At 38.8% G+C, this 23,814-nt stretch overlaps 2 protein-coding genes across 2 annotated transcripts in view; one reads left to right on the forward strand and one right to left on the reverse strand.

Moving 5' to 3' along the window:
- The first annotated feature begins 20 nt into the window (after nt 1–20).
- spag1a (sperm associated antigen 1a) lies at nt 21–13,916 on the forward strand. Its single transcript, XM_038287093.1, has 7 exons — nt 21–479; nt 1,846–1,945; nt 3,095–3,247; nt 4,369–4,526; nt 8,749–8,890; nt 9,995–10,121; nt 10,203–13,916. The coding sequence occupies exons 1-7, from the start codon at nt 149–151 to the stop codon at nt 10,335–10,337; spliced, it is 1,146 nt and encodes a 381-aa protein (XP_038143021.1). The 5' UTR covers nt 21–148; the 3' UTR covers nt 10,338–13,916.
- A 246-nt stretch (nt 13,917–14,162) lies between these two features.
- Nucleotides 14,163–23,814, reverse strand: part of rnf19a (ring finger protein 19A, RBR E3 ubiquitin protein ligase) — a 34,090-nt gene continuing 24,438 nt past the window's right edge. Inside the window, exons 6-10 of the mRNA XM_038287092.1 lie at nt 20,465–20,579; nt 20,126–20,284; nt 18,834–19,047; nt 18,527–18,670; nt 14,163–17,632 (exon numbers count right to left, since the gene is read on the reverse strand). Coding sequence (XP_038143020.1) covers nt 16,846–17,632; nt 18,527–18,670; nt 18,834–19,047; nt 20,126–20,284; nt 20,465–20,579 — 1,419 coding nt within the window. The 3' untranslated portion in view covers nt 14,163–16,845. The remainder of the gene's footprint in view (nt 17,633–18,526; nt 18,671–18,833; nt 19,048–20,125; nt 20,285–20,464; nt 20,580–23,814) is intronic.

Here is a 23,814-nt window from a genome sequence, read left to right on the forward strand (position 1 = left end):
GCTCTGCAACCCCCCCCTATCATGACATCACTTCTGACACCTCCGAGAGGAGGTGTGTCCAGGAGAAATCCCTCATCCAGTCCACAGATGTAGCTGCAGAGGGAGAAAGGAGGAAGAGTTTGGACGCACTGCGGAGGGGAGCTCAGCCATGGGGAACGCGCAGGATAAACCCCCCGGCAGCAGCGGAGGAGGAGCGACCCCCAGGCGGGGACAGGAGAACCTGCAGGCTCCCAGAGCTGCTGGAAAGGAGGTGGCAAACGGCGCACCGAGAGAAAAACGCCGAGAAGGAGAGGCAGAGGAGCAGAAGCAGCAGTCGGAAAGCTCAGGAGGGGATAGGAGTTACCTGGATGCTCCGGCTGGAGCTTTACCTCCTCACCTGGCCCGGCTGAAGAATGAAGGAAACCACCTCTTTAAAAATGGCCAGTTTGGAGACGCGATAGAGAAGTACTCCCTGGCTATAGATGGATGTTATGAGGCAGGTGAGGAACAACTGAAATAAACCCCAGATTTTATATATATATTAAAAAAAAAAAAAGCCATCACAGCATTAAATTGGGCTTTTAATACACCAGAACCTGAACAGAAACAGTCTAACTGTCCTAAATGAATAAATTAAAAATATTATTACAATTTAAATTAGAGTAGATTTTCTTAAAACAATTTTTTTAGCTCTAACTTTAGTCAAAACAATCTATTTTTATAGATTGTTATTTATTGCAGTTACATGTAAATGCAGCAGATGGGTCACTCACTAAAATGTTAAAATATTTTATAAACTCCTAATGACCATAATGTTCCATTTTTTAACAATCCCTGGAAAAAGAGTGTTCACTATTTTTAATTGTACCCCTTTACTCTGATACCTCTTACTAATATTCATTTGAACCAGTCCCCATTGCATCACTTAACAATAGCTTCAGTGAAGCTGCAGAGATGCAGAATGAGAGAATATGGTCACTACATGTTATGCATGGTGGTGGCATCAGCATGCTGTGGGGATCCCTTTTAGTAAAATTTATTTTAGGGGAAAAATGGTAAAGAATTTTAGGATGCAGATGCACAAACTTAGTGAAATTAGACCTACAAAAACTCTCAACTGTGATTGCAGCACACAAAATGTTTCTTAAGAGGGGTCAAGAACGTACTCTACATGCTTAAGATTTTTTAATGCTTAAGAATGTGAAAACCATGCATTATATACCTTTCATAGTTATGTACAACTTTGTTCAGGTTCATATAATCTAGCTCGTGGTTGTAGCATTGGGATGGAATAAAATGTTTAAGAGGTAGAGTAGTTTTGAGAAGCACTGCATATATATTTTGTACTGTAGCTTTAAAAGCATTAACATTAAATTCTTAATGGTTTTATTAATACATTATTTTTCAAATGTTATAAATAATTGGCCAGGTTAACTGGCAAGTACAGAAAAGCACTAACCATAATGTCTAATGGTATCATGAACACCTATTTTTCAAATCTCTAAACGTTGTTATATTTTTTTGTGTGTGCTAATTAAACTTAACTAAGCTGAGGTTCTGCTTCCCGGATGAGGCTCACAAATAAAATAGAGAAATTATACAACATCATTAGAAATTGTGAGCACATTTTACCCTTCAGCATTTCTGAAACCAATCAGATTGTCTCTCAAAGGCTAACATCTTTAGTGCCTGGAGGAACAGTAGAAAAAAGTATTTATTTTTATATTGAATTGTTTTTATTTCCAGTTATTGTTAGGTTTTGGATCTACTTTTAAGATGAAATACATTATATATGTTTGAAGGTCTCTTGTAATATTGTATCAAGATCAACAATGCAGTTATCTTAAATGCTGTTAACCCTTCCAGGCATTGACAGCCCAGAAGATCTGAGTATCATCTACTCCAACAGAGCTGCTTGTTACCTGAAGGATGGAAATAGCAGAGACTGCATACAAGACTGCGACAAGTGTGTGACCAAATCTATAAGTTTTTTTATTTATCTGTCATGATAAAAGACCAATTGAGTTAAAAAGCATAATGTCCATACAACAGAGTTTATAAGCAGTGAGTAAAAATGAGCTTGATTTCAGTATTGTGAAACAACATTTGCCCTTTTACAGATATTTTCTATTATTTCTTTGTTTCAAACAAATTTTAAAGATAACCTGAGCAGTTTTACTAATCACATTTTAACATATAAAATTAAAAAATGCAAATTAATCAAATGACGAAATTAATTAAAGGTTGTTTGTATTGCTCAAATAAGTAATGTCAAGGAATACAGGCCGAATATGAACCTTGAAGAAATGAATAAATATCTAGCATCTAGATACAAGATACAAAATTAGGCTACCTCTAAACAATTAAATAGATTTTTTTTTTTATTTCATTTGTACTTTGTCGCTTTGGAATCGAGTATTTTCAACCTAAATGGAATTGAGTTTATAATATCAGAAAACAGAAAAGTTAGGGGTCTCAATACAAAACTTTGAGGTAGCCATAGCAGAGTGGACTATTATATAAGCTATGAATATAAATATGAAATGATAGACATATGGGAAAAATGATATTAACCCTTTTTAAGGCAGATTATAACAGCCAATGAATCTATTAGTCTGTCATACTTAATCAATGATTGACTGTATTTTAATATCTCTTGAATATACATAACAGACAATATTTTTGAATATAACCTATTAATCCCGGTTCTCTCTGGATTATTTTCTTATATTGCTCACTTTCATGTCAGTGATTTCTTACTTTTATATTTTTGTGTTTTCATCTGAATCATTTGTTTTCCTTTAGTTTTGGTGCTTATATCTTTTGACTCCTTTATCTATACAAATATGGATTTAATTGGTTATTTTTTTAACTTGGATTTTGTTTTCATTTATACAACGCTAACTCTTGGAATGTGTTTGTTTTGCTTTTGCTGCATTCTAGAGGCAAAATTTTGGGATATATTCTGAATAAAATGTACACCTACAGTAGGATAATTGCATGTTTTTCCTCATGAAGAAAAAGTAGAATCAAGTCACACTTTTGAAACAGGCTCATTTAGACACAGTGAAGGACATGGTTTGATCCGGTCTGTGCATCTCTCTGATCCTCTTAGGGCTTTAGAGCTGCAGCCTTTCTCCTTAAAGCCCTTGTTGCGCAGAGCCCTAGCCAATGAGTCACTGGAACGCTACAGGAAGGCCTACGTAGATTACAAGATGGTACTGCAGATCGACAACGGGGTGCAGGCAGCTCATGATAGCATCCACAGGTTAGATAAACACAGACACAAACATCAGTTTTGGTTTGGTCAGCTAAGAGCAGGAGGTGTGAAGTTCAGAATCAATCAAGTCAGCATTTTTCTATTTTATATCTGGTTTTATGAAAAAGTCATAAAATTTTAAACAGCCGTATTTACTTAACAAACCTAACATACGCCCTAAACGTACCCAATTTTTCACGACTTTTTTAGGTTGACAAGGTCTCCTTATGCTTATCCAACAGAACAATAATCATTGTTCTCTCCAGTCATAGCACACCACATGGGCATTAATGTCCTTGAATAAAAATACCTTTTCCACCTGTATAAACCCTAAAGAACATTTAAATCCTCCCCTTTCATCAGTTAAAACAACAAAGAAGCAAACCTCTCACTATCCAGAGATAAGTTGAACTTTGAGGTACTGGTATCCATACCATGTTACAAAGCTGCCATTAACTCACTTAATTGAAGTTTTTTTTGGTCCAGATTAGGGCTGAAACAATTAATCGGATTAATCGTGATTAATCAATTATTGACATCATCAAATAATTTAGTAATTGATTATTGGTTAACTGGAGTGTAGAGACTCCAAAGCATGCCTTTAGTTGAAAAAGTAACCCACTTAGCGCAGTAATTATATAAAAGTTTAAAAAAATATAAGAAATTGTTTGCATTTAAGATAAAAAAAAAATACTTTATCTGTCAATAGGCTCTATTCAGAACTTCTCAAATGGAAAAGTTTTATTTTCACCTGGTTTACATTTGTAAAAGAAATCTTCCATAAGTATCCTTTGACTATCCAATTATTAATCAATTAACCGAATAAAATAATCCACAAGTTAATTGATATGGAAATAATCTTTGGTTGCAGCCCTAATCCAAATAGGAGTCTTTTTTTCTGCTTTCTTGGCAGTAAGGTTGTACTTAAAATATAAATCTGTGTCCAGTCTTTCTAGCAAAGCAATGCGCAACACACATTCATTAGTACTGTATATTGCTCAAGCCTAATAGAGGGAAGAAATCTGAATGAAATTGTTCATAGATCGATGCTGAGCCTACAAACCCTGTTTCAGTGTTTTTCTTGTAAGGGAAAACCCTTATGTGGCATTGGTTTCCTTGTCATCTGCCAGAATTACCAAGGCGCTCATTGAGCAGGACGGGCCTGAATGGAGAGACAAGCTGCCGGAGATCCCTGTTGTGCCTCTGTCCATCCAGCAGCAGCACAGAGAGAAACCAGTCAGCATTGAGCTGGCCCAGGCGCGAGCCGCCAGGGCTGCACAGGAGGAAGGTAGGTTACATTACTATGCTCCCTGCCTACAACCAACAACTGACACTCTGTATATATGTAAATATATCAGCAGGTACTGACCTCTGTTGAAAAACAAAAAAAAAAAAAAATAAAGCACCTGCAGTAAAGTGGAGTGAAATTTGCAAAAATAAGATTTTTAATTATGAGTTTAGAAAGCTGCATTGGCTAAGAATGAGTGAGTAAATGCTGAGTAGGACAAAAGCTGCTCCAGCTGGCGGTGTGTTGTGTTTAGGGTTGTATCAATAATGCAAAGAGAAGCCGATCCTCACAGACTGGAGAGCTGCTGTAATGGAACAATTCAGGTCAGGTTCCCCTCAGGGGTCAGAGACTCTTCAAACAGCCCAGGTGACTCCAACCAGCTGGATAAAAAGTCATTTTAATTTTGAGTGAGTCTCATTTAGAATGTATAGAAACATTAAAATAAATTGTTTTGTTGTGCTGAGGAAGAAATTAAAACAAAATTTTCAATTGAAAGATTCCCTGAGAGAGACAGATATTTGATTTTATGATCTAATGAGAATCTTTTACAGAGCAGAAGCTGTGAAACAGACTTTCATGTGACATTAGCATTGCTGCACTTTGTAAATTAGCTGCTAAATGAGCCGCTTTGTCTTAACTTTGAGCTGGAATCATTGCGCTCTACATCACATCACCCCTTCTTGATCGGAGAAAGTGGCCAGCACAGCTAGCTTAAGGTAGCTTCCTGGACAGAGCCTTTTTTTCATGTAGATATTCTCCAATTTCACAGGGGAGGGATGGGCTGCTGATTAGACAACAGAACTCATGAAGATTAGTCAGAAATGCATTAACCAAGTGAAATACCACTTTTAGCATGATTGTGGTAAAGATCAGCATTATAATATCAGAATCACAACACATTTTATTGCCAAGTAGATTTTCACTTACAAGGAATTTCACTTGGTGTTGATGTAGACAAAATAAAAATATACACAGAATCTATAGCTATGTACAAACATACAACATACAATATATTATTTGCAATATTATAGTACATAGCTATATACTATATACACAGTAGAGTGTGCGTTAATGTAATGCAGAGGGTCTGGAGATCCTGAACGGGGGAGAGAGAGAGGCAGTGTCAATATAGTTAAATATGGGCACTTTACTTTTCCACAAATTTCTAGTTCAGTGTCTGAAGCTTTTCTTAAAACACTCATTTAAACTGAGCTGCCTGACCAATAAGGCTTTAGGTACAAAAACTCAGTCAAACTTAGTAATAATTTTTAAAGATCCAACTTAAAATGGGGCTGTATATTTTATACAAAGTCCTTTACTATTTGTTTAAGTCAACACTAATTTGGTTGAGTCAACACTAATTTGTGTGAGTCAAGACTAATTGCACTGAATTGAATACAATACGCAGTCACAGGTTTACATTTCAGCCTTTTACTACAATGAGGTTTGTCCAGGATGAGCTAACAGGGGCAGTTTTTCCAGGTTTTATGACTTAGACAAACTTTATTATCATTTTGTACACACAGAGTGTATACAAAACAAAATTTCATTTTGTACAGCTCTCATGACTTTTCAATTTTTTAGTGTGTAGCAGTGATCAAACGTAAACGTTGTGGAAGAAAAAAACACAGTGCAAAAAGATGATTATGATTAATATCTTTTGAATGCAACTTTAGATATTTTCTTTTTTGTTGCATTTTAACACTTCCTAATTTAAGTCCCAGCAGCACTGTTACCAGCAGACTATCACAAAGACGCATTTGATTAAATTTCTTCAGTCATATCTATTAAAATGACTATAGATAAGCAGCCTGACAGACAATGGTATGTTTTAAAAGAAGATTTTCTGCATGTTGAGAACTTGGCAAAGAGTCGATGATCAAATGAAGGTGAAGCATCTCTCAGGTGCTTTATCGCGCATTTTCTTTCTTTCTTTATTTTTTTTAACAGTGTCCTGTCTGGCAATGTGGCAATAATAATAATAATTTTCTTGATGCCAAAAAGAGCCCAACAGATTTTGCTTTCACAAGTAGAGCAGTACGGCTATCGCCATAATGTTCCATTTGATTTATGCATATAAATAGCTTTAGTATGATTCATGCAGGGAGTATTATAGATTATATGGACACTGCGATGTAAGAAGAACAGGAAAGGAAAAACCTAAAAAAGGAGAAAAGATGAAAGAAAGAGGAGATAAAAGTGAGACAATGATAAAATGTCTTCTGTAAAAGGAACAACACATCCAACAGATATAGATAGATAGATAGATAGATAGATAGATAGATAGATAGATAGATAGATAGATAGATAGATAGATAGATAGATAGATAGATAGATAGATAGATAGATAGATAGATAGATAGATAGATAGATAAACTTTATTCCAGACTCATGGTCCAATAAATACATACATAAAAATAAAATAAAAATAGTTAATGATAAAAACACAATACAAGTACCATTATCGATTAAATAGGATCTTTAAGAAGACAGGAATACCAGTGTCCCCACAGCTTAGACTGATATCGGATTGCACTACGTGTGGTATCAGGGAGTGACAAAATAATATCGTTTTCAGATGCATTTAACCTACAAATAAACTTATACATTAACTTTCGTAGAACAGCTTGTAGGGTATTAACTCTTGCTGTGACAAACATCTCACAGCATATAGTACATATAGTATAAGAGATACAATTAAGTGGCACCTTGATACTATCGCTGAAGTATAAGTAGTAATATTTAATCTGACATGTATACTGTGGTAGCTGTAGATAAGTATATGCGCTTTCTGTTTGGAAGTTAATCTCTAAGTACCTGGAACCAAGCACCTGTAGTTGTTAGAGTGCACATGTGCAAGTAACTTTATCCAAAGGAAAAATACTCAATAGTGGTTGTGAAGAGCCACCCCTCCAGAGCACAGAGGCAAGCGCCGGATCCCCAGAGTAAAGACGCCCAGGAGGGGCCAACCCAGGCCCAGAGGACATCCCCACAAGCCCCCAGGAGCCGCGGGGACGAGCTCGGGGGCTTCACCGTCAGCCAGCCACCCTGAAGTGGAATCGGCCATAAGACCAGGAATAAGCCAGCACCCAGCCGGGCAACCACTCCCAAACACTGAGCACCACCAGTGCACCGGCGGGCCGAAGCACCAGCAAGCAGAAGGGGGCAGGACGGGGGGAATGGGCTCCACACTTAGCGGAGACTTGAGATGGAGCAGTTCAGACCCAAACCTGACAAAAAAATTAAAATTATATATATATATATACACATTCTCAATCACACCTTCCCACCCTAGTGCGCCCACTCGCAAAACATAGACTCTTTGAAAAAATAAATAAAATAAAATGGCGTACGCACATTCACACATAACATTCAGATCCAATAATCCCAGGACCGAGGGCCAAGAACGAGCATTTTGCACATATCAGGCACTTTGACTCTGCTGTCAATGGCTTTTAGCCTTTGTCTACCTTTCCTATTTTAAGCACACAATGAACAAAATGTTGCCATGGTCAGTTTTATGGCTTTGGAGCATTTAAAAAGCATATAGAACATGTTTAAAGGCTGTATGTTGTATAAACTAACATAGAAAGCTATAGAAACAGAGACATTTATCATTGTAATTGCATTTTTATTAACATTTGCTTTTAGAGTTAAGTCAGATAAACAGATAAACAATACAACTGATTAGCTTCTGTATTATATTGACTTTTGATTAATTCATTTTAACACTATTATTTCTGAAGGCCAGTCCAATTACCGATATTCAAAACAAAAATTTGGAAATATGCAAACAAATTCAAGTTTACCTTAAATGATGACAGACTCTTCATTTTCTTTTCTTTCGTAATGAGTCATAAATTTGGCAGAAATTTACACTGAAATGTATCTAATAAACTGTGGAAATGTGTGTGCTGAGTGTGGGGCTGCGTTAGGAAATTTTCATTATTTAGTCATTAGTTGTAGAGGCTTCCTCAGCACAGCAGACAGCTAGCTCAGGAGGAATCGACTCATCTGCTCTGCTTCATTTATTGATAGGCCCCGAAAAAGTCCTAACAGGCTTCTTAAGTGGTATCCATTAAATGCAGTCATCCCCTGATGCATAGGGAAAAAAACAACCCTACAGTGATGAAAACTGACCCTTCATGAAAAGTAGCTATAGGCTTTTTTTTATGTGCTTGTTTATGTTTAGAGGTTTTGATAAATTCTCTGTTCTCTGTAGCTAGAAGAAAAGAGGCTTCCTTCACTTTACTCAAACATGAAGGCAACAGTTTGGTGAAGAAGGGACATTTCCAGGAGGCCCTGGAGAAGTACAGTGAATGTCTCTCCATAAAACCTGATGAATGTACCGTTTACACAAACAGGTTAGTCCAAACCACACAGGAACATTCATGTTTTAGGAAAACACACAAAGCTTGATTTGCTGAAGAGAAGAATTTACTTCAAACTTTACATACATTCATTATGAGCATGAATATCCTAATATATTAGCTATTTAATAATGGATTTCAACAGTTAATTATTTGAAATACATAATTAAAATATAGGTTATAGAAGAGCCCCTGTAATCAAAAAAGGTCAAAAATGTTAATATCTTTATTGCTTTTTGCAGATCTGGCTTTTACGCGAACTATATCCATCGTTAACAGGGTCAGTTTGGTGTTTTTTAATTTAGATGGATGCTCTTGGTGTTCATAATCCCACTCATCTTGTCTGTTGCACTAGTACCACTGACAACAATCCTCACCACATCATGATACTACTGCCGCGTTTGATAACTTTGTACAATGTTATCCAGTTTTAATGCCTCACCTTGACTCTTACTAAGTTTATTTTGGTCCTCATGACCAAAAAGCTCAGTTTTTATGAGCTATGAGCTGTCCACTTTAGAGCAAGAGCTTGATTATTGGCCAGCAACTTCTAAGTCCATGCTGATATTAAACTTTCCAGTTTATGATAGGCTTGAGCTTTTGTTTAATCTAAGGGTGAATCTTTGGGACAGATGGCTGGAACTTAGACATAGTTGACTGTTTCAACAGGACAGTGATCCAAAATACACAGAACATCAGAACTTAACCTAAACCAGGCTGATAAATGTGTCTGCTTAAACTCTCCAGTCCGTCCACATAATAAATATTGTGTTATTAATCCAGAAAGTTTTTCTAACATTCTCTTCAGTGACTTTAATCTTACACAAACAGCAGAGGGCACTATATACAGTATTTACTAAGGGAAGATATGTCTATTCAAACACATTAAATGTTATGTTGCATCGTATTTTTATACCCAGATAATAAAGGTTCAGCCCTTAACAAGAATTTAGTTGCAGCAATACGTAATCTAAGAGGTTAAAAGACTTGGTATGGAAACATTGTTAGAGCCATGGATGTTCTTTTTTGTGTTTTAGGAAGATGTTTTAAAAAAAAGAATATTTTTTTAAAAACCGAATGGTTGTCTTTCCCTACTAGAGCAATTTGTTTCCTTAAACTAAATCGGTATGAAGAGGCCAAACAGGACTGTGACTCTGCACTGCAGATGGATCCAGCCAACAAGAAAGCCTTCTACAGACGGGCGCTGGCTTTTAAGGGACTGCAGGTGATAAACACATCCCTACCACTCTTTTCTTTTTTTTTTTACCTTTTTTTCTGATGTTGTTTTTCTGTAATCACATGCCAGGATTACCTGTCAGCCAGCGGCGACCTCCAGGAGGTCCTCCAGCTGGACCCCAAAGTCCACGAGGCTGAGCAGGAGCTTGAAGAGGTGACGTGTCTACTGAGGCAAAGCTTGATAGACAAGACTGAACACACATGAGGCTTAAACTCAGAACAAATGTTCAGTGGCACCAACACAGCTCCACACATTTAGGGAAGTCTGTATGAAATGGATTGAAAAAATTGCACACAAGTTTTTACAAGAAATCAAAAAAGTTATGAAAAAAATCTGATCAACCCCTGCAGACATGGTGACACTTCATTGTGCACAGGTGGAGACTGCACAATGGCATGCTAGAAGTTGGGGTCTTCAGGTATATTTAAGCTTTTTCTGTATTGATCAGAGCAAAAAGAGAATAACTTTTCAACTGAAAAGAAGTTAACACATATATTTCCAACTATTTCAATAAAAATAAGCAGTATATATTTTTTTCTTATTTTAAAAGGTACAAAAAGAATCAACATGTATCATTGTTGCAACATTTTTACCACATTCTGATGTTATCTTGTTAGTGCTTGTTTTAAATCTACAGTTCAAATCCGACATGTCCTGTAAATCAGCTTCATAAAAAAACAGGGACATGTACCTCTTATTTTTTCAATTCAGATCTTGTTGATTTTGCAAAGTATGGTTGACTGTTGTGAATAATAATATGTGCCTAAGCTTGAACTTTCAGGCAGAAAGACAAAACACATAGAAGCACTATTCCAGGTGTTATTTCTTTAATGAAAGACAAGGGTTAAAGATAATAGCTCCTTAAGTTGAGTCGTATAAGAGAGAAACACACCTAAGCAGATGAGAGGTAATTCTCCCAGTTTTTGAGCGTATAGAATTAATACTACAGAATTATTCACAATAGAGGTTATTTCAGTTGCTTTGGGTGAAGAGTGGCGAGGGTAAAGGCAGAAAGGTTTATTAGAAGGAGAACATAAAGTTGTTGGCAGCAGCAGTAAGTCTGGTACCCATTTTAAGGAAAATGTCACACCTTAAAAAAAAAAAAAGTACAGCATGTCTTCCAGCATCTTAAGAAGATAGCAGCATAGCTACAGAGATAGCTGAGGATACCCTAAGCCACTGTACCTTATAAGCTTTACTGAAAAGGAAACTTAAGCCTACTTTTGGTCCTCATGGACTAAAACTGGAAGTTGGTTCACATGAGATGAACCTAAAAACTAAAAGATCTGCCTCCAAATCAACTTTAAAGAAATATAAACCACTAGCCCGGTGAGAAGGAGCTCACTCAGAACTTATCGAGTAATCAAACCTCTGACCTACAATGGAGCTTGTCCATTTAGAGCTTTAAGTAGGATCCCACAGATAAGATTTTGGCTGGCCATTGACAGCCATTTGCAATACCTGGATATTTGGCCCAGCTGTTTTTATGCCTCACTGTAGAAGCCCTTTTCCAGTTATCAGTGGACTAAAAAGGGAGAATGACAGCCAGTTACTCTGAAGCGCAATGAATAACCAGCTTCTCAGCATTACCGGTACATGTCTTGTGTAATGCACAACTGCTCTGCACACCGCTTACAAAACAGGATGCTTAATTTGAAAAAGCTAACGTCAAGGTATGTGTAATCTGCCTGCAGTTTTTATCATTACCATTGTGACGTAAACTATTGTACAGTTACATGTGAAAGACATTAAATTTCTGTTATGTGTGGATTAAAGGAGGAAGGAGAGAGTGGACATTGTGTGCCTTACTGAAATTTCTAACACACTTAGGATAAAATACAAAAAGATTAAAGCATTTTAGTTTGAGAGATGTTTATTTCATTGAGCTGGAAATAATGGAGGGAAACTAATCAGATATATTTTATACTGGTGTAGATTGTAACACACTGAGAAGAAAGAGATGAGTAGTGTTTTACTGAGCCATGTAAAAAAAAAAGGGAATTTACTTCTAATTCTTGACATTTTGGGTACAGGTCACTTAACAGATTGTAGATCTTTAATTATTATAAGCGTTTTTTTTTTTTTTTTAGACAGATGTAGTAATTAGATTATAGTAGATGAGAAAAAAAGTGTTTTGCTCTTCTAGATCCCCTTAGAGACATTTGGGTCAATTTTTTACAAGCTCTCTAAGACCTGTGATTTGTTGATACAAGGAACAACAATACAGACACACAAAATGTCCTTTTGTTTCTTGATGAAGTTTTTTGGCCTGTGAATCACCTGGTGCAGCTATCAACATTAACTCTTTAAAACAAAACAGCCTATTAGTTACATTTAATTTCTCTTCAATTGATTTGAATTTAAAATGCATTAAATTCATCTTAAGTTATAGGGCTGATACGAAAATAGTTTAACGTTAAATATTGCTTTCAAACTTGCCCTAGATCAAACGGATTTCAGTAAAAACAATTAGCTATGCAATTTAAGAGATACAACTATTTAAAAGGGGTGTTATTTTTAATTGCTTGCCACAAATGACCAATAACCAGTGTGTACAAACAGTATATCAGAGTAATCACACCCTTTTCATCATTCAAATTATATTTTGGAGCTTTATCTTTGATGATGAACCAGGAAGGCCTCCTTGTCATCGACCTAATCTTTAGTTCCCACTATCCTCTCATTCAAATGGATTCAAATTCAGACCAACAGCCTCTAAAATCCAGTTAGACAGGGGGGGAAAAAAAGGTTGTGACTTACCAGATTGCTTCATAGTAAAATCTTCCAGCGATATTACCATCATTATAGGCTTATCTTGAGAACAGGAGGGATGAAATAGGATTGCTTGACTTGGTTACTCAGAAATGGTCATAAAACCTCCTCGATGAGTCAGGTTTGGTGAACTAAATAGGGGGATAAGGATGTTTGGTGCATCTGTAAAAAGCCCTGTGGTTGCTTTAAGTACAACGTGTGTACAGGATCATATTTACCTACACCAAGATCACAGTAGACATAATCAAAAAGCAAAAGCATTAGCACTGAGGTTGAGAATACACATGGAGAATCTGAAAGTCGCAATATAAAATGTTTATCCCTCTGGGGAACGCCAGTATTTAATAAATTAAATATTTTATATAAAAGTTGATGGTGTGGATCAACCTCTCATCATCATACACCATTTAAAAATAACAGTACACTGCACACATGAAAACCTTGGATATTAACATTAAGAGCCAAACAAACAATACTTAAGCTATACTTTAAAAAGCCTGGGAAGGTTTTTAAACAGCCAGGCAACACATATTTCTACCCAATTTTTACTGCATCATTGCATAGGAATAATTTGTTACCCTGACCTGAATTACTCTGGATAAACTATACACATGCCATTCAGATATGGTGCTTTTCTAAAAAAAAAAATAAAAATAAAAAACTAAAAAAAAACAAGGGACTTTTTTTGACAACTTAAAATCAAATGACCTGCACTGAGGCAAAATAAAAGACTTAAGCTTTGAAAGTAAACCACAGAGGGCTAAAGAAAAAAATCTAATTTCTGAAAGAGAATACATCTAGTTGACATACTTAACAGGAACAGGGATGTAAAATCTACATCCAACGCTATACAGCAATGTGCCACAGCTTTTATTTAATTAGGTGTGTTTTCAAATAAGATAATTGCTTCTAGTACTGAGGAGCAAAGCTCAGCTTATTCTGAAAATGTTTTTATTCCCTCATGGAATGTTAAGGCATGAACTGTATGTAAATAAATATGTGAATAAATTACCATGAGTCCTGCGTTTGTTGTAATTTTGCTTTCACTACCCCTAAGGGAAAGTTTTCTTAAAACGTTTATTTAGATTGAGACAAAAAATAAATGTCATGTGGTTATTAAAGGGAAGCTATACATGGAAAGGGAATTAAAAATTATGGAAAATGGTAAAAAATGTGCTGAGATCTTTTGGTTTGCAATGGTTTGGTGGAAAATCTGAAAATAACAGAGGCGTCAGAAAAAAAACCCCAAACAAAATGTTCTAATAAACAGTCACAAAATGCTTGATTGACATTTTTATTTTTTAAGGATATGCATTGACATGCACATTCAAATGCAAGGAATCAAAATACAGAAGGTTTCAAATAGCATAAGCCTCTTTTCACCAAAATTAGAGAAATAAAAACATGACATCAGCCTTTTAAATAGAAACAGAGAAATTAAATTAAATAAGGAGTTCAGACATGAGGAAAATAAACTGTGTGAGGTTTATCTAAAAGAGAGTGAGAAATTCCTAATCACTGTTGAGCAGCTCAGAAAGCAGCTGGTAGATATCAGCTAAGTTGTCAGGCTGCAAAACCGTAGATGAAGCTTTAGTGCAGTCTGAAGCTGATGAAGCAAACTGCTCTGAATTCAACATATTTTAATGCCAACATGCGCCGTATTCGTACACAGACTTTGGCAGCTACAGGGAAACATTTTGGTGTAATCATTGTCAATTTGGACAGTACAGTAGGAGCAACTCAGCAAAACATAGCCTGAAAGGAGTCTTTGGAAGGCCAAAATGGCTCTTAGAACTCGTAAGCTGGTTTTTCCTTTAAGATTTTGTCTTTTTGTTACAATTTGTTTATAGGCAGAAGACATTTCAACAATATTTTTTCATATTTATCACATGAAGACAGAATGAAATAAAGTAAAAACACCACACAGGACATTTACCCAAGGCACTGTAGGTTGGACAAATACAATTTCTTGAATCAGCCATTTGCTAAAAGAAAAAGAAAAATGCCTGCTAATAAAGTATATCCAGAATGTTTCATTTGGATTCAAAACAACATAAATCTAATACTGTACAGTCACTGCTCAATATTAAATAGGATGAATGTGCTTGGTTACACAGAAGCAGTTTCTAATTGCACAAGATATTTTCAAAATAAAGCTGATGCATTTCCACAGAAGAGACATCAGTTCTTATTGTATAGTCATCTAAGAAGCTTATTTTATTATTGCAAATACAATGTTTGGTTGGTTATCTACAATTTTATCTCTAAAAAGCCCTGTAACTTTTAAGTGATGCTACATATTTTTATAGAAAAAAAAAAAAGAAAATAGAGCTCCTCTCTTTGTAGCATATACAATTGAACCAATTGTATTAAAGTTACCTTTCATGCATCAACAGTACTCTGAACATGTAGTGAAATCTGATAAATCAGCAGAGATCGTGAACAGTAACTGCATGAAAGTCATTGGTTTCAACTAAGAACATTTAAGCACAGAAATCAGTATTCAAACTGATAGTTCTCATTTGATTATACCAACAAATTTGGACCATAGGGCTTTAACTTTTAAAGCCACTTTCCCAAAGTTTACCATAAAAATAAGCAAATATATAGGACACAAACATGAGTCACGTCTTAAACAAAAACAAATACAGAATTTTTCTTATGTCTGATTAGGAAAAATATACAAAGCTGTTGTATCGTCTGGTCCCACCTCAACACCCCAGAGTCACTTTAACCATCCTGAGGGACTTTAAGGGTAAACTGGCGACACAGTGACAATATCAGATCATTCTCTGATTTCTGCTAAACCAGAGAGGAAACATTTTTGCAGATTTAATAAGAAGGTTTATGATAGCAGCTTACACTACATATTCTAAAACTAGGCATGTCCCGATAAAAACATTTCAAAATGACCAATAGCTTAACTCCTGCCTCACCCCCAGCAAGATTTGTATTTGCAATTTTTAAGGCAGGTTTTTGCATTTTAAAAGTCACTAGCTGTTCTACAGGCCTCATATTGTATGCAAAGATCTAAATCCCCCTCTCCTTTTTGTCATATTGTGCTCTTTGCTGCACTGAAAAAACAAAAAAACAAAACATGTCTTTGTAGAAAATGCGACATGGAAAGCAGGTCAAATGCTGCTTATTGAATTTTATAATGTTCAAAGCAAATGGCTTCACTGATTGAGATAAGGAGCAACTTTTTAAGCAAGTTTGTCTGTAACTGAGCTAGAAGCTGACTGGAATGTTATTAGGCTGATCACTACTGATTGGAAATATCCTAAATAAAACTATGCTAGCTTTAGGCTAGCATGTCAGGACAACCAAGTAGTGGGAGTCAGAAGAGTATTTTAAATGAGGTATAATCCTGACACTAATGAAAAACCATACCATTTTTATCTATTTTTTTAACAGCACATAAAAGCTCCAATATTAAAAATAATTCATGGGACAGTAAATGTGTTTCCATGTTCATCTGGGACTTGATAACCACACTAAAGTGTTAAATGTGTCAGTTGGGTATTTAGGATAAAATTATCCTGATTGGGGCATCCGTAACGCTGGTTTGATCCGGGTTTTAGGAAACTATTATGTTTTGTAGGAAACTGTTCTCTCTGCAACACACCGCAGATCTGCAGAATCTCACAAAGTTTAAAGCCTGCTTCAAACATGTCCTCATACATTCAAATCTACTTGCAAACAAGCTCACTGCTCTTTAAACTTGACTGAAACTTAAAACCAGAGATCCAAATGATCTTCTTTGTGTATACACATCCATAAATCTCCTGCCTACTTCCTTCTCACCCTATGTTACTAATCAAAATAACTGCGTTGATAAACCCTGATCTTCAGCTTCCTAGCTTTAAGGGGATGTTGAGATTTGATGATGAAGCGAACACAGTTTGCAGCAGTAACACAGCAAAAGTAAGGAAGGGTACCTTCAAATATCTGTCTGTATGCATCGCTTCCTTGTGGGGCTCACAGGCTGTTCGGCAGTGCTTCTGGTGGTTTCTTCAACAAACCTCTCTGGCTTTGTGTTTCCACCGCTGCCGTCCTCGCTGATGTACAGGAAAGTCCCACTGCTTCTCTTTCTAGGTGAAGCGGGTGGGGATGAAGACAGCAGGCGATGGCTGAAGGCTGCGTGGCCACTCTGAGCTGGGAGATTCTCGAGGCGGTCATGCTCCACCTCAGGCAAAGGTGTGATAGTGGGCTGATGAGCGGGAGGGTCAATCTGGGATGAGCTGGCCGGTTGGCTAGGTTTTAGGGTTTCAGGGTCGGAGCAGCTGAACTCGGATGACAAGTGGCTACAGTGCGAGTCGGCCACTGAAGGCAGGCTACCGCTCAGAGACGGTGAATCCAGCTCGGAGGAGTTAGCGCTCCGCTGCTCCAGAAACTGAGCATCGATGTCGCCTTGTTTTTCATTCACTCTTCTGTCTCCTTTGCTGCTGCTGCTACTGCTTGCTCTTCTCCAAAGCTTACTTTTGCATGTTTTGCCCACAGTAGTGATAGGGTCCTTAGAACAAGAGGAAGAGGGGCCACACTGGTTGCTGGGCTGTCCACAGCAGCATGTGGAGGGACATGAGCATAAACACCCGTCAGCGCCTGCTCTTTTGATGACGGCCGGACCACTGCTGCAGCTGGTCTCATCCATGCTGCTGCTGGCACTGCCGTGTCTCACCTTGTCCTGTTTGGACTCAGAGTCAGCGGGAACCTCCAGGCTGCCGTCTCTGCAAAATAACATCACAAGACTTTAAACATACAAACCTTTGGATGTGGAATTCAAACATATGTCTGGCATTTCAATGGTTAGCTCTCACAACTACACACAATTTGTGGCTTAATTTAATACATTTATTTTTTTTACTTATCAAATAAAATTAAATTTGGCGGACAGGATTGTAATTTATGTTTTATGTTAGATTTTTTTTGACTGAAATTATTCTTAAACTCTTTCTTATAAAATATATGTGTTTTGGTATGTCTCATTTACAGTTAAACATCATTTTATTTGTATTACGCCATTTTATTCTCGAGGAATTAAAGTTCTTTCTATCCTGCAGATTCATTGGAAACATAAAAAACTTTGTAATTTGAAAAAAGTAAAAGCTTTAAACTTGATTAAATTCTACTTTAATTGTCCTTCAACCAAACCTTCATTGTTATTTTTATTCTGCATTTAATTCTCTAATCTGTAGAAGATCAATATGAACAAAAGATGTGGCGAGCCATTAAATGTGCTTTAACCATTTTACTCAAAATCTAAATGCACTTTTGAAACACTAAAAAACAAAATCAAAATTCTAGTTTTAAGAAACTTTAAGGATTTTCAAATTAATTTTATTTTTTTCTCAAATTAAGATACTAGCTTATTTTTATGTTTGATATCAAGGGTGATGCAGATTTGTTGGACATTAGTCTAACTGATCCATTTACCTAAAAAATAATAAATGCTACATATTCTCCTGTACATGTAGAGTCCAAATACATGGTGGGGTGTGTCACAAAGGGCCGAGTGCAGCATGACATTATGATGTCAACATGAGCCTAAAATGCTTAGGATCTTTTCCAGCCAGGGTGTGAGAAACTGTTGATTGCAGGATGGGTGTGATCTGAATGCTAACCTTTCAAGCGGCATGTAGGCATTGAGAATGGAGCCGGCCATGGCTTTGGTGCTGGCGTTGTCACTGATCGTCCCCAGGCTGACGGTGGCCGACTCGCCGCTTAAACTGCAGCGCTCCTTCTGGACATCAGCCTGCACTTCCATCCTTCCAAAAGCAATTATAAGAAATAAAAAGTAATCAGTTACACTGCTCGTCAAAAAGAAAAAAAAAGGGTGGGTTAGAAGTGGAGAAACAAGATAGTCTTTCCAAGTCACATGTTTTCAATACCATAATTAAGCAGCACTGAGATCTTCATGTTTTTTTTTACCTGTTATAGCAGCTGCCAGACAGGCTGCCCGTAATGCTGGTCCCAGCAAGTGCCGTGGTGCTGGCGTTGTCGCTCATGTTGTCCCGCTGAGCTGAGCTCACGCCACAGCGCTCCATGTGGCTCCCGCTGACGCTGAGGCCAGTCAAACCTCCGACGCTTGCGCCGTCTCCGAGGCTCGGGTTGTTGAGCCGTGTCTCCGCCACAGACGTAGTGTCTGGGAATGAGATTAAAAAAACTAAATGTATTTATCTACATAATAGTGGGACAAAAAAAAGAACTTTGGTGGCCAATACGACTAAAATAAAATCTTAATATTAAAAAACTAAAATTGTGTATGAATTTGTTAAACTATTAAAGAGATAAATAAAAATTAGGAACATATTGTGACTTCTTTAACAATAAATTGAGATCCTCTGTTTCTCATTCAAGCCAGCATTTTATATTAAATACCTTGCAAGGAAGGACAGATACAGATAGATAATGAATCATACATGTTTTCCCTAAATTCTTACGAAGCCTGCAAAAAGCTACAAAGGCTCTTCTTTATACAGATTTAAAAACAAGTTACATACAATGTGAGGAAAACAGTAAAATGTTGAAGAAACCTTGATAGGAAGGAGTCTAAAATGTGAAGGAGAAAAATTATCTTCTGTTGTGTTTAAAACACCCTGTCACGCAGACACTGTGTAGCCTTGCAGATGGCCTGAGTGAACACTAAAAGAAAATCAGTACTCATATGAAAATATTATGAAGGGATTTGATAGGAAATAGATTTTTTTCAACCACAATATACAAACTTCTTTTTTTTTTGCTTTTACTCTTCTTGTTCTCATGATGGTCAGACTATCTGAAGTCAATGTGGTCTTAAATTCTTACTCTCGCTGTTGACAGAGGCTGAGAAAAACATGTTGCCTCTCTCACGCTCAACAGCCCCGGGGAAACTAAGAGGCTCAACCCACACACACGCGCACAAATATTTGTCCTGGGCCTGGCAGTAACCTTTCACAAAACAATGTTTTAAACCAACACCTGATGTAAGTATGCTCTGTGTACAAAATCCACCGGTATGAACATTAGTTTCAGTGTAATTGCATTCCACGTACTTCTGTGCAAATCCCCATCTTTTCTGCAGATTAGCGCAGCCAGTTAACTGATTATTTTCTTTAAAAAGAAAAATGAAAAAAATATAGCAAAAAATAATACCAATCTTTATTTAAAATTGTTTGCATGCCATCTTAATGGTTGTTGGCTCAACTTTGCTACATCATTTACCTCATTTCGGGGATTCTCACCTGTAGCTACTGCCCCGGTGCCTATGTTGTCATTTTCATCATCAAACTCAATTCGAACTCCTTTTCCGTTGCCGGCGGAAACCCCACAGCCTCCGCTCCGACACAGAGAGATTGGGACAACCCCGTAGACGTACGCAAGCATGATGGGAACGCCAATACCTAAGACACACAGGAAGTAGAATACGTTCAAGACAATAAACATTTCCATTCTATATTAAATAAGAGATTCAGGAAGAATAGAAACAAAAACAAATGTAATTTCACCCAGTTTCCCTAGACTGGAATCTCATAATATATTACAAATATCAAAAAAGGCAAGATAAAAAAAGGTTCTCCTACCAACAGTGACAGCAGCAACCACTGGAGATACAATCACCGACAGTGTCACGCCACCAGCTATCACCAAGTTCCTCTTATGCTTTGAAATGTCCTTTCCTTCGTAGCGGTTATGAATCTGATTTAAAAACAAAAAATTATATATATATTGAGTGCATAACTATGATAAAACTAATCTGTAATTCAAAGAGGAATACAATCTAAAAGCCATTTTCATATAGTTAATATTTCATGGTAAGTTATATTACACTATATCATAATAAAGCAAATAGAATAAAAAATAATATAAAAATGGAGCAATGGAACGTCCAGAATAGAAATGTAAAATAATAGAGGTTTGCTTCACATTCCTGTATAACTGCTGGTTTTCCTGCCGTTTTATCTTGTTGTTCTGCGAAAGGTTTTCCTTCCAATTGACAGGCTTGGAAATAGCACTGCAAACACATGACCTGTTCTGCTAGTTTTGTTTTTGTTCAATTAAATCACTAAAATAAATCTTTTTAATTATAGTCTATTTATTGACATGTAGCAGTAGTCAAAATATAATAAAGACAAACATTTCAGTTTTCCCATTGCATAACTCTTGGACCTAAGAAAGCAAAATTTACCCATCTACTTTGACTTTTTATCTGGATATGGACCACAGAGCCTCTGATACATTTATAGCTCAGTTCTCTAAATGTAAAGTTTAACTTTTTTTTTTTTTTTTTTTTTTTTTTTTTTTTTTTTTTTTTTTTTTTACAGTGTCCTGTCTGGCAAGGTGGCAATAAGAATAATTGTCTTGATGCCAAAAGGAGCCCAACAGATTTTACTTTCACAAGTGTAGCGGTATCGCAATTGCCATACCGCTCCACTTGTTTCATGTATATAAATTGCTTTATTATAATTATGCAGGGAGTTTTAGAGTTCATATGGACACTGCAATGTAAGTAGAGCAGAAAAACAGAAGAAGAAGAAGGAAAAAGAAAAAGAAAAAAACAGGACAAAAGATGAAAGAAAGAGGAGATAGGAAGGAGACAATGACAAAACATTTTCAGTCTGCTTCAACACCTGTAATGAGATGGAGAAAAAAAAAAAAAAAAAAGAAAAAAGAACAGCACAACCAAAAAACATGGTACGAGATATACAATAAAGCAAACACCTTGAAACTATCACTAAAGTAATATTATTAAGTCTGACATGTACTCTGTGTTACCTGAAGATATGAATGTGGGGTTTCTGTTTGGAAGTGAATCTCTAAGTACCTGAAGCCTAGCACCTGTAGTTGTTTGTGAGGGTGAACTTGTGCATGTAAAGTTTTAACCATAGAAAAAAATGCTCAATAGTGGTTGTGGAGAGCCGGAGAGGCACACCCCCCAGAGCACTGAGTCCAGCGCCGGGAGACCCAAAGCCCCAGGCGCCCAAGGGGACCCCAGAAGCGAAGGCACCAAGGCGGGGCCAGCCCCGGAAATCAGACCCCACCAAGGCAGGAGGAGAGACAGCCACGAGGAAGCCCCCCAGCCACCGCCATGCCGGCGCCCCGGGGAGCCGCGGGGACGAGTCCGCGGGCCCCGCCGGCAGCCGGCCACCCCGAAGTAGGGCCGGGCGCCGAACACCAGCCCCCCCACGGCGCCGACCGAAACGCCCCAGCCCCACAGAGCACCGAAACACGCCCCGCCCCCCCGCACCAAGCCCCGGCGACCGGCCGCAACACCCACCGCGACCGCACCACCCAGGAAAACACTAAGACGGCCCCGCCCCCGGCCGGGGCCCATGCGCATCCGCCGCGAACCGGCCACGAGCGCCGCGGGACCCCCCCCAAAACGCCCCCCCGGCCAAAAGCGCAGCCCCACCCCACCAAGACCGATGCCAACAACGCGCAACGAAACACACCGCGCACAGAATCAGCCCGAGAGCAGAAAAGCCGCCCGGCGCAAAACCGCAAGAGGAGCAGACCGCAGCCGGCGCAACCACCCCCCCCAGCAGCCCGAGGGGCAGCACAAAGCCAGAGCGGAGCGAACCGCGCCGCCCCCCCACCGGACGATGCCAAAGCAGCCCAGCCACGTCCGCCACCCCCCCCCGCAGCCCGCACCAGGCCCCGACACGCGGCCAGAGCAGCTCCGCCGCCCCGGCCCCCCACCACGCGCCGGTCATAGCCACCCCAGGCCCCCACCCGCCCCGCAGCCCCACCCGCCGCGATCAGTGGGAACAGAGCAGCCCCGCCATGCCTCCAGGAGGGAAAACCCACCCGAATACCCAGCCAGCGCAGCCAGCCCGCCCAGACCGGCCCCCCAACACTACCCCCGCCGGAGCCGCCCGGACCCCCACACACCAGCGGCGCGCCGCCAGCAGGACCCCCACCCAGCAGGCCCGCCTGCCCCCCGAGAAAACAGACATGCCAAACCCCCCAAAGAAAAAAAGAGAAAAAAAAAAAAAAAAAAAAAAAAAGGGGCCCCCACAATGCGACAGCGGACACCAGACACCGACCCGCCCGCAACCGCTCCCCCCCACCGAGGAAGAGAAAAAAAAAAAAAAGAAAAAAAAAAATAACAAATAAATAGGTAAATAAATAAATTAATTAATAATTACAATTAAAATAAATAGGCAAGAGGAGAAGTGCGAGCGGAAAAACCGGAGCCCAAAACAGGACCCAAGACCCGCACCCCACCATGCCGCGCAGCTCCCCCCCTCCCCGAACCGATACCACAGAACCGGCATAGGAAAGAAACACCGCCCAGGAACCGGCATTGTAGCGAAGGCACTGGCACCGACCCCGAAAATCCCCGAACAACACCCAGCCCCACCCCGAAGCGGATCCAGTCCCAGGCCCCAGGGATCCGAGGCCCCAAGGTCATCCCCACCCCCAGACAGGAGCCCCAGCAAAGCCCCGGCCGGCCGGGGCCAGTGGAGAGGCCGCCAGGAATGAGCCAGCAGTCCCCCGGGCATCCACCCCCAGCTCCACCAGTGCACCGGTGAGCCCCGACGCCAGCCAGCGGAGGGAGAGCAGGACGGGGGGAATGGGCTCCGCACTTAGCGGAGACTTGAGATGTATTTGGGAGAGGGTGCGGTTGAGACCCCAACCTGGGAAAGAAAAAAAAAAAAAAAAAAAAAAAAAAACACACCATCTCAATCATGCCTTCCCTCCCTAGTGCCCCCACTCGTACCACAGGAAAAAAAAAAAAAAAAAAAAATTGAATAAAATAATAATAATAATAAATAAAGAAAATAACAACGCAGACACACATTCACACATAACACTCACATCCAATAATACCAGGACCAAAAACCCGGTGACACCGGTGGTCGGTCCCGGGACTATCGGATGACCCCATAAGTGAACCTAAAATCCGGATGTGAGGGGAGGGGAGCGGCGA

Source organism: Cyprinodon tularosa, unplaced genomic scaffold (assembly GCF_016077235.1).
Source record: "Cyprinodon tularosa strain WSP-4 unplaced genomic scaffold, ASM1607723v1 ctg234, whole genome shotgun sequence".
NCBI classification, from domain to species: Eukaryota; Metazoa; Chordata; class Actinopteri; order Cyprinodontiformes; family Cyprinodontidae; genus Cyprinodon; species Cyprinodon tularosa.